Source organism: Paralichthys olivaceus, chromosome 12 (genome assembly GCF_024713975.1).
Source record: "Paralichthys olivaceus isolate ysfri-2021 chromosome 12, ASM2471397v2, whole genome shotgun sequence".
NCBI lineage: Eukaryota > Metazoa > Chordata > Actinopteri > Pleuronectiformes > Paralichthyidae > Paralichthys > Paralichthys olivaceus.
The window spans coordinates 544,151-562,176 of NC_091104.1; the positions used below are offsets into that span (position 1 = coordinate 544,151).

At 41.4% G+C, this 18,026-nt stretch overlaps 1 protein-coding gene across 2 annotated transcripts in view; it reads left to right on the forward strand.

The window, feature by feature from the left end:
* Positions 1-2,627: 2,627 nt before the first annotated feature.
* The window catches only part of setd3 (SET domain containing 3, actin histidine methyltransferase), a 28,980-nt gene continuing 13,581 nt past the window's right edge, over positions 2,628-18,026 (forward strand). Inside the window, exons 1-6 of one of the 2 annotated variants that reach the window (XM_020103074.2) lie at positions 2,628-2,755; positions 6,327-6,445; positions 8,119-8,211; positions 8,315-8,463; positions 8,769-8,841; positions 10,232-10,488. In XM_020103074.2, the coding sequence (XP_019958633.1) occupies positions 6,343-6,445; positions 8,119-8,211; positions 8,315-8,463; positions 8,769-8,841; positions 10,232-10,488 (675 nt within the window). In that variant the 5' untranslated portion in view covers positions 2,628-2,755; positions 6,327-6,342. Of the gene's footprint in view, positions 2,756-6,321; positions 6,446-8,118; positions 8,212-8,314; positions 8,464-8,768; positions 8,842-10,231; positions 10,489-18,026 lie in introns of both variants that reach the window. The other variant, XM_020103073.2, reaches the window with a different exon arrangement.

Genomic DNA, 18,026 nt, shown 5'->3' on the forward strand with positions numbered 1-18,026 from the left:
GCACATCATTTAAATTATTCAGGCCAGACCTCTCAGACACTAATTTGTTTCCTGAACCCTCCTGCTGGTGAATTGATGAGATATTACTTGTGGCTTCATTTGAAAGTCCAGTATAAAATCAGTTCGATAGAGCACATTTGGTATGTGTCTGTCGGTGTCGGTGAGGGAGAGCCATCATGAAATCCTTGTGATTTTTATGCACAAAGGATAACATCTGTCTTTGAGACCAGTGTAATAGCATTACATGATATGATAATAGCAACACACTTTGTTCTTATTGGTCTCTTATGCTCTCATATTAAAACTAAGTCTTTTGGAAAAAAATCCACAAAGAAGTTCACAAAAATGTCCCTCAATAAAAATAATAATGGAAACACATTTCTGCATCAACAGTTGTAGATGGTAGCTTTTAAAAGTTAAATATTAAGGAGAAGAACACATTTTGTCACAAGCTGCCTTTTAATGTTTGCTTTAACATGTGAATGGAAAGGTAACATCAAAAGTGTGTGCTAAAAAACAGCCTGTACCACTGAAGCAAGACCTCCCTCTTCAGTGAGCCAGTTGTTACAGACATCATGTGACAACCTTCAGCCAGGCTGCCTGGTAAAACTTGTAAGTTTGAAGATTCTATGTGTACTGCAAGAACATGTGACGCATTTGTTCTGTAAATGCACAAGATGTAGATGGTCTCCTGCAGGATTGCATCGATAGAATTGTCTGACTTACAGACAGTTTCATTACCCAGTTGGTCCAACATGATTTCATCATGTTTTCACATGCATGTGCTGATATGAATAACATATATAGAACATTCTACCACCTCTACATTTCTATGGTTAAATGTTTGATGAGATATCTCTGCATTATTCTCAACCTTTTCTGAACTTCAATTACACACTTCCAGTTTCCCATCAGAGCATTTTCAACAAAATGCTCATGTTCTGAAGGAAGAATCTCTCTGTACAGGCTTCAAACCGACACAGGTATGCCATATTGGAGCTGTGGACACCTAATTATCTCACTATCACATTGAAAACAATGGTAGACTCAGAGCTGATGAGAACACTCTAACCTAACTACATATGACTGCTCATACTTGGCTAAATGGTGCATTTAGACTTGACCTTATACAACAATCCGAGTAAAGAGCTCTCCCCTGTGGCAGCTTTGTCCATCACATGATGGCTGTCACTTCATGTCCATCGCACAAATTTATATCAAATTGAATGCGTCCACATCAAAGATGAATCCGGCCCCTCTCTGGGTCACTGGGCCTTTGTGCCGGGGTCTAGTCCATCTGACTGTGGCCAAGTCCTCGCTGTCCAAGTACCAGCATGATGAAATCCAGGGCGGCTGGGCCCCTGCTGAGGTCCCGAGGCTGGAGGTGAAGGATGAACTGTGTGGAAGAGCGCAGCATTTAACCTGCTGTTAAAACTGCTGTCGTCACATGCTACTGATTTAGGCGAGAGAGAGACACAGAGAGAGAAAGAGAGAGAGAGAGAGTGAACGCTGCTGATGTCAAACACTCCACAACAGCTCCACTCCTGCTCACAGTTAAACCTGCTCACTGGGAACTTGACAGTCCAGGTGTCATTACGCCTGTAGAAGGTGTTGTTGAGTCATTTTCAAGCAGACTTACATGCTATTTCATTCATTTACAGTGCTGCCTCTGTCATCTGCACAACGACTGATTCTTAATGTCATGGAACGATAATCACACAATATTGTGATCCTGAATGTGTCCTATCAGTGTATTCAAATCAATTGATCATAATTTAGAGCACAGAATCACTCCCCCTAATTGGCCTGTAAGTATGACTAGAGGGAGTTGATCATTTAAAATAATTTTAAATAGCCCCCCATGTAACGTGGTGATGATTAATTTGTGAAACTTTTTAGTTGATGGCTAACAAATCGAACAGATATGAGACTTCCCCAATTACTTTCTTGAAGCCAATTATTTTTTTTGAAACTATTGTTTAATTTGAATATGCAAATGATGCAATATCTAGTCAAACATACACACATTTTACACAAAACATTAGACATAGGCCTATTAGTCTTACATATTACGGAGAGGATTTTGTTCATTTCTTTTTATCCCTCCATTAATCACAAAAAACACTCTAGCAGTATGGAGGCCATTTGTTTTTTCGCTGTTTATTACTTTGGCTGCAACTCTGTTTACCCCTGAAACTCCAGAAGTGTTTTATATTACTCATACACTTCGCCCACCCCTCCACCGGCATAGTGGTGAGCAGAGAGTGAGTGGACGTTCCATCTCTTTAAAAACCTTCGGATTAAAGAATATAATTTCCACATTGACCAGTGCTTGGTGAATGCTGCCCCTGGAGCTCCTCGGCTCAGGGTGAGCTGACGGACGCCGTTCAGCGTGGACTCCACACGAGCCGCTCCGCCCGAACGAGACCGCTGGAGCGCACCGGAGCCATATCAATGACTGACGTGTCTTTCAACCAATCGACACATCTGAATTCTTACCATCTATGGTCGTGTTTCGCTTTCTAAAAGTACGCATCCAATCACAACGCGTGGTGAGAAGGGGGAAGTACGTGAAGCAGCAGCTCGAACCAATCAGCTATCGGGATCGTTGACCGTGCTGTGCTACCACCAATCAAAAGGCCGGAATCTAGCGCCGTGGGTGGGCTCTGTCTGGAGGTTCCACCAATCGGACGCGGGACTGGGTCAAGGTTGGTGTGTGCACAGGAACAGAGGGACCGTTGCTGTCAGTGGAAAGGTACGAGTGCACCGGAGAAAAATGTCTACTGGGGTTAATGGTTCAGTTCTGACTCCGCGACTCGTATTCTGTGTCACGGTGTGTGTGTACTGTGCAGGCTGCTTCACCGTGGCGGACAGAGCTAACCAGCTAACCAGCAGATTAGCTCCCGTCGCAACCCAGCTTCTATCACTGGATAGATTAGCAGCTAACAGCTAGCTCGCTAGCGGTACTCGGTGCGGATAACTGAGCCCCCGTCGTCCCCGAGCCTCGGTCCGCTCACGGCTCCGCTCGGATGGGCCTGAGTGCTCGGTGTCAGGAAGCTAGCTGCTGGCCTAGCGGGAGATGCTGCCACAGACCGGGGGGGCGGCTAACTGGTGCTGGGCTGTGGGAGGAGTGGAGAACCGTGGTTATGTCTTACTACGTTTCCAAAAAAAAAAAAAGAAGCAAGCCCTGATGGTCACTCCACCGTGAATGTTTGTCAGAAAGTGCTCAGTGATTTCTGTCACCAGCTGTCCAACATGACAGGGAACTCAGAGACTCCAGAGAGCAGCCACGCTGCTAACTGTCGTCCGCCTCGCAGTGGGTGGGGTAGCCCAACTTTTTTTTTTTTTTTATAAAAAAGCTCTGTTATTTCCTGCAGGTTTTGACGGAGCACAGAGTTTAGTCCCTTGGATTCAAGTCATCCATTTCTGGTGGACACGTTTAGATTGTAGCCCCTAAAGGATAAAACCCTCCAGTGTCTCTGCTGGTTTAGTTTAGACAAAACCAATCCGAATATCCACAGCTCTCTCTGTGTGTGTGTGTACGTGCTGATCTGGAGTCAGTCTGATAGGATTAAGTAGAGGTTATTTCATCGAACATACCGATTTTTGTGTATAGATCATCTCCATGTAATTTGCATACAAAATATGTCTAAACAACCAAGGATTTCAACCCAGGAACACTTGAAATGTAGCCCCATTCTGCAGCAAAGCCAATGGCCTGTTAATGCTGGTTCTACAGCTTTTACACGGTTGATCCAGTAATAATAACATACGTGGTTTTATTATAAATGTTATATGTCTTCTGCCACAGTTCAAATTGCCATGCTAGAAACATGAAACTTGGCATGTACCTCCTCACAAATATGAGACCAGTCACCCAGATGGAGGCGCTCTGATTTGAAAAGGCTCAACTAAAGTAAATTTGAGATTGACTTGAAATCTGAGACACGAGTTTCATGTGCTCTGTCAAAAAGCCTCACACATAATAACAGTATGCCATATTGGATTTATTCTTTTGCAGTAAAATTGCACTTGAGTAGATATGGTATACAGAATTATAGTCAAAGGTAACAGTCGTGAACATGGATGAGTGTGAATGGTCATAAAACAGGTCAAAATATTTATATAAAGGCAGGAGTATGAATATTAATGCAAATGTACCACTGATCATGAAGTTTGGTGCACACATTAATACTGTGTTTTGTTCTGAGTAGTGGATTAAAGTGACGTGAATCAGCAGTTACAGCAGAACGAGGAAGTGGCTGCTTGAAGTTCTCTTCTTGGAAATGACTGGCTTTGGACCACAGTAACAACTGCTATTGAATGTCACTGAGCAGCTGTGTGTTTTGAGAGGGAGTGGAGACACACGTGTCGTGGGCGCATGGTTGTAAAGGGAGGTTAGATTGAAAGAGACCCCAGCTGCCAGAAATCAACTCAGCCACTTCATTTGCTTTGGTAAAATGTCGTGTTTGTGTGCGTGCATGTGTTAGAAGGAGGTAGAGCACATGGGGTGAGCAGTTGGAAATTAAACTGGTTGGCATTGGTTGGTACCTGTGTCTGTATATTTGTATGGGAATCATTGAACTCACTCTGTAACTGACTATTCATGAGGTAATGTCTGACTGGTACTGAGACCAGTGAGCTGGATCAGCAGGTCGGAAAATCTGGTTTTGGTGTCTGTGGTGCAGCTTCATTTGTCTGTCTCTTGCTACTCTGCTTTGTCTGGTAGTTGTAACATCCTAAGGGTTGGGAGGCGTGCCCTTGTGTCACATGACCAACCATTACACCAATCCACATGATGTGACAGAAGCTGTAACACCAGCATGTTTATGTTTTTTTTAAATCTGTTATTCTCATCAAGAAGTTGACAGATTAATCCAAGAAACTAAAGATAAGAAGTCAGTCGAAATGGCATGCAAAGACAAGGATGATAACTTTAGGTAGTGGAAACATTCTATGCAGATGTACATCTACAATGTTGATGGTTGAATGTCAAGTTGATCATGGTATTACAGGGTTCTTTATAGTGGAGATTTTTTCGATCAGCTCTCTTGTGTTTCCGCTGTATCATGTTCGAGCTCACTATGTGAGTTAAACTCAGCGTACAGCATCATATTAATACATGATGTCACATCACTCCCTGACCAGACACTTATCATAACCATGTAAACAGGACTGCTGCACAGCTATTAAACATTGTAAATAAATGTGCTTTCAACTACTACAATACAGACACCTCATATATTTTAGATAAGATATGTGGAAACAGAATAGAAGTGAACAGAAACATTTCTCTAGCTGCAGTATCCTCTGAATATTTTGCACCTCAAAGCAAAGTAAATCAGACTGCATATGTGGTCAATGTAAATAATGGTTGGTCATGTGACAGGATGTCACTATTTTCCAAGCCGTAGGAACTAACTTACTGTCATTATGTTTGACGGCTCTGCTCCCCCCACTGACATGACACGTCTTTCCACTGTTGTACGTACATGCATTCACACAATGCATTCCCCAGCCCCTTACCTTAACCATCACAAAGTTTTAGGTTTTTTTTGAAAGCCTTATGACATCTGAAAATCAAAGCAATAAGTCCTGCTGTCAAATTGAAAGACGACGCTCTTCAATAAATAAATAAAAAACCCAATCAGATGGTGCTCATGAAACTATGTCTTAATATGATTAACAAAAGTCAATTCTAATCCTGTTCTGAACCAATAAGAGCAGTGATAAAAGTACTTGACAGATGTAGAGTAAAAGAATGAATAAAGCACCAAATCATGATATACATATTCTCAAAGCACTTTACACTGAAGGCCGAGTCCTTAAAAATGTATAGAGAAACCCAACAGTTCACACAATGAGCAAGCACTTTGACGACTGTGGAGAGAAAAACTCCCTCATCAACTGGAAGAAACCTTGAGCAAAACCAGACTCAGTATGGGCAGCCATGAGATAACGTGCAAGAACACCTTTATGTGGCAATAATAAATAGGAAATCTTTTTTTTTTTTTTTTTTTCCCAGAACAGAGAGTAGTAAGTCCTTTACATGTGTTTTCAGCATCATCAAATGGGCCCGCTCAGATACTGCAGTCAGTGCTTGAATTAGAAATCAAAACACAGAGGATGGCTTTCTAAGAAAAGCAAAGAAAATGGCAAAGTGTGACTCAGTTTTGTTTGTGTGGCATAGTGCACAGTGGAGAATTATATTGGCTGCACAAGAACAACGACTTGTTTGACGAGTTAACTTCACACAGTAAGCATGATGTTGGAAATAAGTCAGTGTGTGACGCTCACATTAATACTGGTGTGTTTTCTCAGCACAGTTGTCCATCCAGCACCATGGGAAAGAAGAGTCGAGTGAAGACTCAGAAGTCGGGCTCAGGAGCCAGCGCTGTGGTTTCACCCAAAGAGATGATGAACCTCATCTCTGAGCTGCTGCAAAGTGGGTTCACTTTCAACCTCAACACCCAGTCCACCTTCACAATTTTTCATTTGGGACACTCTCCAAATTAAATAGTTGAATAGCTAAATGGCTAGATAAAAATTGTCCTCTGTCCCTAAACAAAGATTATAACAGGATCATAATCAGAATTTGTCTTAACTGTCCAGGCTCAGTGACCATTGACCAAGGAAGACAGAAAAAGACAACACAACATTAAGTCACTATTGGACAGGTGCGGAATTCAGTCCAAAGCAGAATCTTTATCAATATCAAACTACCGAATCAATACTAAATGAAGAATGGCTAAAATCCAGGTCCATCATGGAAGGCCTGATGGTATTTTTTAAAAAGTTCTATACACATTACAGTTTATTATTATTATTTTAAATGAAATGTTAAAATTTTATTGAAACCATTCATCCTGATTCTGAGCACTGGAGGTTTTCCTTACATATGGAGCAGAGTAATCATCACAGCCATCCACCTACTAATCTCACTAACGTTTGTCTACATGTTTGTATTTGGAATGCATATTTCGAGAACCGGTCATCTTATCAGTTTCATATTTGGCATGTGACTTTATTTAGGGCCCAGAGAAGTGCATTGTCAAACATTATATGCTTGATATTAATACAACGGTAATAAACAAGCAATCAGGGCTCTGTCGCAGCCAGTAGGGGCGGGGCAGCATGCTTGCAGTCTGTAATCAAAAGATTGATACAGACATTCATGGGTGTCGTTGGTGCTGATCTCCATCATGGCAACAATATTCATAGAATAATTTACTATTTGGCAATTTGTCTACAAAGTAAAAGCACAACGATGGTTTTTGTTTTGCTGTATGACGGGCCAAGCAAGCAGCCCATACCAAACAGGCATGTGTAGAATTGGCACTGCACTAGTCTTTAAAAATGGAAATAAACAACCCAAACAATTACGGATGCAAAAGTGTTAGCAGCAACCTGAGGAAGTTTTTCTGCAGCAGCCCCACCCTCTTTGACGTTTATATTGTTGAAATGATAAACGCTTGAACAGTCAGATACCCCTGGTCTACCCTCTAGTCTACTTTCTACAGTTGATTTGCTGTTACCTCCATTTTAGAAGGAATCACAACAAAAACCTGCCAGACCTGGGCCCTGACACTTTGCCTGGAAAAGACAAGACATATGATCTACCATACACAACCACGATGTCAGAGAGGCACAAAGATTTTCATTGGGATTAACAATGACTCAGGGCTCATGTTTCCATAACCTTGCTGGTTATTTATTGTGCTTTCATACTTTGCATGATATGGTTGTTAAACATGTATTAAATTAATTCCATTATTCCATTATATATGTCCTGATATAAAGTAGACAAGAGATTGTAGTCTGCTCCAGAACCTCTCAATTCTGCTGTTTATCTGAAACAGAACTCTTGTCTGACTTAATCCTGTATTAGGATTACAGTCAATTTAATGTCCTTAGTGTCCATCAGTTGTTTTCTGTCACCAGGACTCTATTATACATGACAGTTTTCAGGTTTCAGAGTCACTGTTGATGTGCTCTCTATGCTGCTGTAGTTCATTTATGCTTTAATGTAGTTGCAGGTTAACGTACGTGTGTGCGTGTGTGTGTGCGCGCGTGCGCGTTTCTGCTGACATGTTTATGGTTAACCTGTGTTTTCTCCAGAATGTAGCAGTGCAGCACCATCCGCTGGTAAGGAGTGGGAGGAGTACACCCAAATCAGAGGATTGGTTGAGAAGATCCGCAAGAAACAGAAGGGTGAGGACATGTACACACACACACACACACATACACAGAAATTGTTTCACTATTTAATGACTTTAAAAATTGAAATGAATGGAAACATTGTATGTGTTTTCAGGCATGTCAGTAGTGTTTGAGGGCAGTAGAGAGGACTACTTCTCAGAACTGATGTCTTGGGCTGAGGAAAATGGAGCTTCCTGTGATGGCTTCACTGTGACCAACTTTGGCACAGAAGGCTATGGCCTGCGGGCCACCATGGACATCAAGGTGAGCCCTGAAGGCTTAAACTACTTCTTTTTTTTTTTTTAAAGGATCCTCTAATGTCTGCTGATCAGTATTTCTAGCCTTGTTCACAAATGCCACATAAGAGCCACAGAAGTAAGAAGATGCTGGGTGACAGACCAATACACTGTTGGTTGTGGTTGGTTTTAGTTTGACCCACAGCAGTATAGGGGTGTGACCAGCTGATCATGTCTTTGGAAATAGTTGTTAAAGGAGTGGAGTCCATTTACTTCCCATTCCTACATTTATAAATCTGATCTTTGAATTTCATGTTTATGTGCATGGTGCAGGCAGAGGAACTGTTCCTGTGGATTCCCAGGAAGATGCTGATGACAGTAGAGTCAGCCCAGAACTCTGTTCTAGGTGAGAACTTTTCACTCTTGATAAAATACTTAATACTCTTGGGGAGGCAGTAGCTCAGTCCATAGAGACTTGGCTTGGGAACCGGAGGGTGGCCGGTTCAAGTCCAGCATGGTCGGAAGTTGGAGGAGGTGCCAGTTCACCTCCTGGGCACTGCTGAGGTGCCTTTGAGCAAGGCACTGAAACCCCCAATTGTTCCCCATGTTCCGTGTGTTCACACAGATGGGTTAAATACAGAGGTCAAACTTCCCCATGTTTGCATGTTGCATGCTGTGTATGGGACAATAAAGAGGAATCTTAATCTTACAAAAAAAAAAGTGTTTGTGATGAACCTGCAAGTGGAAATCTGATCCGTTAACTGTTGGAGAAAAGGAAAACTACCTCATGTTAAGTATCTTCTTTAATGTTACATAACATAATACATGTCAAGGCTACACAAACAGTTGCGCCATCCTTTTTAATATGGAAGAAAATGTTATTACCTTTGCCAGGAGGTTATGTTTTCATCAGTGTTGGTGGGATTTGATCGAAGGAAGAACCTGTTACATTTTTGAGCGGATCCATATAAATGGGCTTTCTTCATTTTCTCTGCAGCTTTTTCCACAGAATTCAGTCTATGGCTGTAGGGCGTGCATGTGCACATATGCATGCAACAGATCCCAAGTGATAGATACATAAACTAAAGAGTGAAAGAGAAGTAAGAGAAAGAATTTGTATGTTGCATGTCACTTGTGGGTATACAACTGCTGCAGAAGTCATGAGGTCAGACTGTCATGGATGTCACAACGTTTTGGACAATAGCGTGCTGCAAAATTTGCTGCACACAGCCATACAGTGAGACAAGTTAGGCATCTCTTATTATAAAAAGTGTTAAAAAAAAACCAACGTTTTTTTCATTATGAAACTGTGGCAGGAAAAAATAAGAATATGGCGGGCCGCCACAGTCTAGATTATAAATGTAAACACTGCTCTGACGTGGAGAGATGTTCTCTCAGACCGCTTCTAGTTTTTGTCTCTTTTTTAAGCAGATGAAACAAACAAGAACGAAACCTCATTTTTCATCTCTGTTTACGGAGGTCTGATTGACTTCTTTTCACTTCAGAAATCTACTTATATAATTTCCCCTGGGAAATCTTTGCAAACAACTACAGCCATGGTTGAAATAAATATTCCATTGTGACATAGGTTCTCATTACATGTTGAAAAATATTCTAGCAAGTTTTAATCTAGATGCTGTTCTGCAAATCAGTGTCTTGGTTGGCTACTGTATTCTGTTCCATCACAGTTAAACATTTCTCCGCTTTTCACTACAACACAACAACACCAAGGTTGTTCAGGCTGCTCAGAGCAGCACTGTGTTGTCCTGTAACTAACTGTACTCTCTGGGTCTCAGGTCCTCTGTACAGCCAGGACCGCATCCTACAGGCCATGGGCAATGTGACACTGGCCCTCCACCTGCTCTGTGAGCGGGCCAACGCGGCTTCCCCATGGCTGCCATACATCCACACTCTTCCCCAGGAGTACGACACGCCGCTTTACTACCAGCAGGACGAAGTGGAGTTGCTGCTGGGTACACAGGCAGTGCAGGATGTTCTAAGCCAGTATAAAAACACTGCACGACAGTACGCCTACTTCTACAAACTGGTCCAGGTAGGTGCACACTATAGTCACTATATGTATTGATTTCTCTGTTCATTATATAATAAGATCAATTGTTATGCAGTGGCAAAAAAAAAACTGGAAAACGAAATAGAATAAAATATTTCATATTATATTCTTGAGTTTTTGTGTTGAAGGCCTTACACCCCTGTGGTCCATTACACGAGTTAACACTTCTGCGTGAGTTGTGTGTGTGAGTGAACACTTTTCCTATTCTGTACTAACATTTCATATTTCTACCGAACATGGAAACACAGCACTCTTCCTGACCATTTCACAATGTTTTGTCTGTTATCTTTGGGGATAAGGCTAAATATTACCCATGAGCCTTGGCTGCTGCTGAGAGGTGTCAATCAGAGCAGCAGTGAATTCAAACATTTGGTCATTACAGTTGAGAACAAAACATGTCACCATGGTGACTGAGGTCACCTGTAGCTGAGCAAGAATGAACTCATCTGATTTGCAGATTGAGCTCTCAGGTTTCTCTTGTCATTTTTTGCTTTCACCCCAGAGAAGAATGTTGAACCCACCGATGATGCCCTGACATTTGACGCAGTCAGAGCAGTGACTGTCCCCAAGTTTGCACCTAGTGCAGGAGATGCTTTGCCAGAGGGGGGGACTAGTGGTGTGAAGGCTTGCTGCCATTATGATCGAGTGCAGGAGTCCATTTTCTTCTCCGGGCCAGACTATAATCAATGGCATGTGCCGTTACAGAATGCTTAATGAACAGAATCTCTGTCATCAAATTGTGTTGTGCAGTCAGAAAAAAAAAAACAGATGTGAGCTTGTGTCAAGGTTTTGCACAGTTGTACTGTATATATTCACATGTGTGGGAGATGCAGATGTAACAAGCAGTATGTGCAGTGAGTAACTCCCTGGCATCTTAAGCATTATTTTCTACTCACCACTATGCCAACGCAGGGGTGGGTGAAGTGTTTGAGTCCACAAAACACCTTTGGAGTCTCAGCAACAGAGTTGCAGCCAAATCCAATACAATTGAAGTAAACGGTGACTCCTTCTTCATGCGTAGTAAAACAGAAAAAATATATGATGTGCCTCCATCCTGCCCGTGTGGTGTCCGGAAGCCCCAACATTCAAATTAGTCTCGAAACAGCATAATTTACACCATGTTTTGAGCCTAAATGTTCTCTGATACGCTTCTCTAGAGCCGCGTTCGCACGTGGATCACAGCGGACATTTAGGCTAAAAACATGGTCCATGATGACACCACAGGAGCAGTACGGCGACATCAATTTTTTCTTCTTCAGTTTTTTACTTTTGAAGAAGTGGTCCCCATTTACTTTAACTTAATTGTTTTGGATTTGGCTGCAAAACTGTTTACCCCTGAAACTCCAAAATTTGTTTTGTGGACTCAAACACTTCCCCCACCCCTCCATTGGCATAGTGTTGAGTAGATAAGAGTTATTTTTTTCATTTTTCGGTGAACCATCCCTTTAAGCAGCAATGAAGGCCATTAGAGGGTAGAGGATGTACAAAATGGAACTGAGGATTGTGGCATAAACTTCCTTTAATCATAGTGTGATATAAATATGACAGTGATTTATATTATAAGATCAGTGTGGCAAAAGATTCAATTTGAAGCTTCATCAGAGTTCATCCATAGTGTCAATGTGCCAACATGGAATAAGATATAGAGATTGTGCTAAATGATGAAATACTTGTTAAGAGGCCCATAAGACAGATAATAGGATAGTGATCGGAAAATATGCTAATATCCCATTATAAGAGTGTAGCATGGTGAAATGAATCAGTCTTCCTCTTCTTGTCTTCTGTTAGCAGCTACATATCAGTAATATGATGAACAGGCAGGAGATTGAATGTTCACAGCCTTGATATCTGTATTTATTGGAAAATCTCTATAGTGTGTGTTTGGTTAATTATTTGTCTGTTTCAGTTAATTCCACAATATTACACATATTGTGTCAAATATAAGTAATTCATGTGGAAATCAAGATAAACCATAGCTTTTGTTTTTTGTTTCTGTACAGCAGTGCAGCACTGCAGTTTTGATGGACTCCACTAGGTGGGAGTGTTGTGTTTTAAATGGTCAGTGAGCCAGAGAAGCTCAGTGTAGATGGTCACAGATCCACCTCTGCAAGTGTCCCTGCTATAATCATGTTCTTCTGATTCATGATGATGATCTTCTCTGATAAACATGAAGACCCGTGGCTTTCTTACTATTGTGGTCCTGAACAGCTCTGCAAAGTTTGATGTCTTTTATTCAAACTACCACTGACCAATAAGTCAACTACTGTGACTCAGAGTTAACTGTATATGTATTTGAAGTATTAATGACGTTCTATGAGTAACCATATTTACCTGAATAATAATATGTGTGGCTGATGGGCTGACCTGTTGTCATGATGAAGTGGTTATAAAGCTGAGCGGCTGTCAATGATGCTGAAGGTGAAGTTTCCTTCTTATAGTCATGACGACACTGGCTCAGTTTAGTGCTGTGCAGCTATCTGGTTGATATATAAAAAAAGGAAACTGTTGATAGTGCTTTATTCTCTATAGCAGAAAGTTGCAGCTATTTAAGCCTTATTTTGTCAATAACATTTGTGACCACGTATACATATTGTACAGTTATGCCTGCCTGAAACATCAGCGATCAATCCCACAGGTGATCAATAAATAATCGGATCATTTTAGATTATTAACCAATAAGATAAATGGGTTGATGTTAATCAAACACGTGATATGTTAAGACTAAGTGTTTGTCAGAAGATAATTTACTTAAAACAGTTAGTTTTTTTTAGTTTGCTCTGTCTGAAGTATCAGATTTTGTTGTGGAAACAATAACCTAAATTCGAGTTGCGGCACAAAACAAAGTAATAATGTGCTGAGTTCTTCACATCAAAAAAATATATGTTGTATGTTGATACAATAGAAGCCTGAGACTCACAGCTGAAATGCACTGCAGCCTCTAGTGGTGGGAAATGATGCAGCAGTGATTGGCAGCTCTCTCAAGGCCAAACAATGTGATTTTAAATCAGCTGGTGAAATCATTTACTGTGGAATAATAACGAGAATGTTTAACCTGATACTGTCAAATCCAGTATCACTTCATATCATATCTTATATCAATGACATCATTTATATATACTGTAGATATCACTAATGACAGAATACATATTTATAATGACAGAATATATGTGTCTGTCCATTTAGGAAGCACCAGTGATTGTGAATCAATTTCACTTGCTGTGGTGCAAATGAAAGTGGTGCAATGGAGAGGCAAAAGCAAGACAACCCTCAAAATGGGAAAGGTTTTGCATGTAGTAAGCCACAGACAATTGCTCTCTAATTATCCTTCGTGATTGATTCTTGCCTAGTTTTGTGTTCTGCTAGTGTCCTTGTCACTACTGGCAGCATGAGGTGGTACCTGCAGCCCAACCAGGTTGCACAGGTAGTCCAGCTCCTCCACGATGGCACATTCAGAGGTGCAGTTGCCCAGCAGCAGGACCAGTATCTCTCCTTTGTGCCAGGAGTCACAGGAGCAGCACTGCCAGAGCTCTACAAAATGACCTCCAGCAGACTACAGGGATGCATGTTTCTGACCAAACTGTCAGAAGCAGACTCCATGAGGGTGGCATGAGGGCCTGACGTCCTCTAGTGGGACCTGTGCTCACAGCCCAGCACTGTGCAGCTCGATTGGCATTCTCCAGAGGACACCAGAATTGGCAAGTACGCCACTGGCGCCCCGTTCTCTTCACAGATGAGAGCGGGGGGGTCCTGGGTTCCTCCTGGTGCAGAACAATACCGTCAGGCCTCATGTTGCCAGAGTGTGTAGACAGTTCCTGGATGACAAAGACATTGATGTCATTGAAATGACCTGAAATAGATCCAAGTGAGAACCTCTGCGATGTTATGTATCAGTGTATCCAACATCCGCCAAGTACTGCTGCAGACTGTCCAGGTTGATGCCCTGATCCAGGTCTAGGAGTATATCCCCCAGAACACCATCCACCAACTCATCAGGAGCATGCCCATACACTGTCAAGATCTAATTTGTGATATATATATATATATAGATAAATAGACAATAAATAATACTAATGACAGAATATATATATATATATATATAGATAGATGTAGCATATGCTGTGTAATATAGTGTTACTGTATTATATGAGGTTCTATAGTCACCACCAGAGCTGCAACAATCAGTCATTTAATTGATGAGCTAACCAACAAAAAATGAATGATCAACTATTTAAAAAGGTCTTTCATTCATATTTGTAATTTATTTTGCAGCTTGTCAAATGTAAGGATTGAATGTTTGTTGTTATTGTACAGTTAATGACTGTGTGTGTCTCTGAGTTTTCTATTGTTGTGTAAAAACCAAACATCTGGGGCTGCATATAGCTCACCTGGTAGAGATGCCGTCCCAACGAGGCAAGGCCTCAACCTGCAGAGGCTCAGGTTCAATTCCAACCTGCAGTCATTTATGCATGTCCCCCCATCCTCTCCCAGCTTTCTCTCTGTCCTGTCCATTAAAGGTGATAAAATGCCCGAAATATATATATATATATATATAAAAAAAGAACATCTTAATATATCTTTCTGTGAAGTTTAAAATGACCACTTTCCATATTTTCTAGCCCCCACCATGAGTCTGTTCATTGAGAAAATAATGAACAGATAAAGTGACAATGAAGCTCAGAGTTTGACTTTGTCTATCAGGAGAGGAGATTTTCTCATGACACACACACACACACACACACACACACACACACACACACACACACACAAAATGTTGTGCGTGCACTTGGCTTGAGATGGAGACTGAGCGAGGAGGGCTCATGAAGGTGTGTGTGTCCTGTCCCCTCATCTTTGATACACCTCCTTCTTAACGCAAACACACACACACACACACACTTCTCGTGTAGCCCCCTCACTCTGTCCCTGTGTCCCTCCTCCTCCTCTTCCTCCTCAGATGACCGGGCTGGAAAATTAGCTTGTCACATTGGCTTTGAATTGAATTGACCTGAATGTACCTTCCTCAAAAACCTCTCCTCTCTCTCGCACGCTCGCTCTCTGTCTGTCTGTATGTGTATGTGTGTCTGTCTGTGTCTATCTCACTCTGTCTCACCTCCTCCCTGTCCTCTGTCTGTCGTGTATGTGTGAGAAATCAGCCACTCACATTGATCTACCATGGCTTCAGAAAGTATTCAGACCCTTTCACTTAACACTTAATTGCAATGTAGATTTACTTTTCAAAGGATTGAATTGACATTTCTATATCTCTGTACCGTGAACGGTTTGTATTTAGGCTCCGTTCGTCCTTCTGTCCATCTCGCCATCCCTTCATCATTTTATCTAATTCTTCCGAACATGACTTGTGGAGGACATGCAGATGTTCTCCAGAGAGATGCACAGTGCAGTAGGAGATTCTCTGCTCAGATGCGTTTACAACAGCAACAAATTCAGGTGCATGATTTAGGTAAGGGGTGGTGCAGGATGTAATTGCAATGTGAGTGCAGGTCTGTGGGGCAGTGGTGATGGAGGGTCCTAAACGTATACTCCAGCATGGTAACAGCCGACCGGGTCTAATGTGCTTCTGTCCTGATCCTGAAGCAGTGGCGGTTATAATTTTTGTGTGTGTGTGTGCTCCCAGACACACACACACACGCCCTGCCCCCGCCCCCACTCACTCGCTCAGAGCGACACACACACACACACACACACTCACACACACACAGAGTAATACAGAGTTTCTCTATAGTCAGAGCTGCTCAAGGATCAGAAGGTTGGTTTGTACCGTACTGGAGTTTCTGTGTCCTCCTCCTCTTTGACCTGCTCTCACTTTAAGTAATAAACACTCATCAGTTATTCGGACCTGATCAGTACATGCAGTTTGTGTTTGTGTGATTTGCTCCAGAGTTTATGAGGCTGCATTTAAACATCCTGAAAAATGACTCGTCAACATTTTGTGCTCCAACACGAGACATGAAATGAACAGCAGGACTCAGTGTTAAAGTGACACGGATTCATGATCCCACACCATTGATTAATAACTAAACACATGATCGTAAGTTTGTCATCTAAATCACCCCAATAAAAAATAACAAATTAGCGTAAACTAGTTCATTTTTGGAACTGTGAACTTAGTTCAAAATTTTAAAAGATTTACTCTGAAATTGAACTAGTTAATTTTCATCTGTATGAACTGAACTTTGAACTAGTTCATTCACATTATTATTAGTCACATTATAGAGAATAGCCAAAGATGATGTAAGAGACAGACAAACCACAAATGAAGCCCCTCCCCCTCCAAAAAAAGAAAATAAATAAAAATAAAGCAATGGTGTGCTTTGTGACAGCTGAACAGGAAACAAATCAGGCCAATCATGTTATTGCACTGATGTTATTGAAACCTTGCAGTGTAACCTGTGGAAAAACAGTCTTAAAACCTTTTGGTGTTTTTGTCAGATTTGACTGGTGAGTAGTGATGAGAAAAGTGTATGTGTGGGTGTTGGGTGTCCACTACAGTGACCCTACACCTCTGATGGGAGTGTCAAACAGCAAAGATAATTGTTTCTCTGAGATGTGTGTGTGTGAGAGAGTGAGAGTGTGAGAGAGAGACAGAGAGATACAAGCCTGGTCACTTTGTTTAACTTGACAAGCATGATCATCCACACTCACCTGTAAAGATGAATCAGTGTCACCTCTGGACACGCTTTAGTAACACACTTCTACATACAAACATAGCAACCATTCACCTCCAGAGGTGAAATATGATGTGACCACTCTATTTTACCCTGAGGTGTGTGTGTGTGTCTGTGTGTGAGAAGTTCTGGATGCAGTTAGCAGCATGGCAATGTTGTGTTTAAGAAGTTAAAATACCATAGCACTGTTTCTAGCCCATTATTTACAAAAATGTGCATATTATACCAAGAATTGTGAAATGTACCTAATGTCCAGGTTTCTGTTGTTTTATATTTGATATTGAGTATGTATTATTACGTAAATGAAGGTAAACAAACGTCAGCTTTACTTTAAATGATAGATACATTTCAGGGAATGTATCTCCTCAGAATTCCAAGACATGAAATGTCTGTGCACCAGTTACATACCTTGTAATTCCCTAGGCAACAACGATTAGACATTTTCTGAAGATGGGCATGGGCCACTCCACTTCCTTCCACTATCGAGAAATGTAGCACGCTGCCATTTTGTTCCAATGATGTCATTCGAAGCCAGAGTTTTGTAGAAGGAAGAGTTTAGTGGGGATGAAGCCACAGTATTAAGGTCCCATCGATACATATGCTCAACCAGTCTCAGTTGTGAATTATGGCAATTCACACAGTTTTTTTAATCATCAAATCACTAATTACAACCAAATATAAACACTTGAACATACATCAGTGTAATAGGAACTACCTAAAATGACAGAAATCCTCTTTGAGAAACAGTTATCTTACATTTCATTTAGCTGATGCTTTTATCCAAAGCGACTTACAATAAGCACATTCAACCATGAGGGTACGAACCCAGAACAGCAA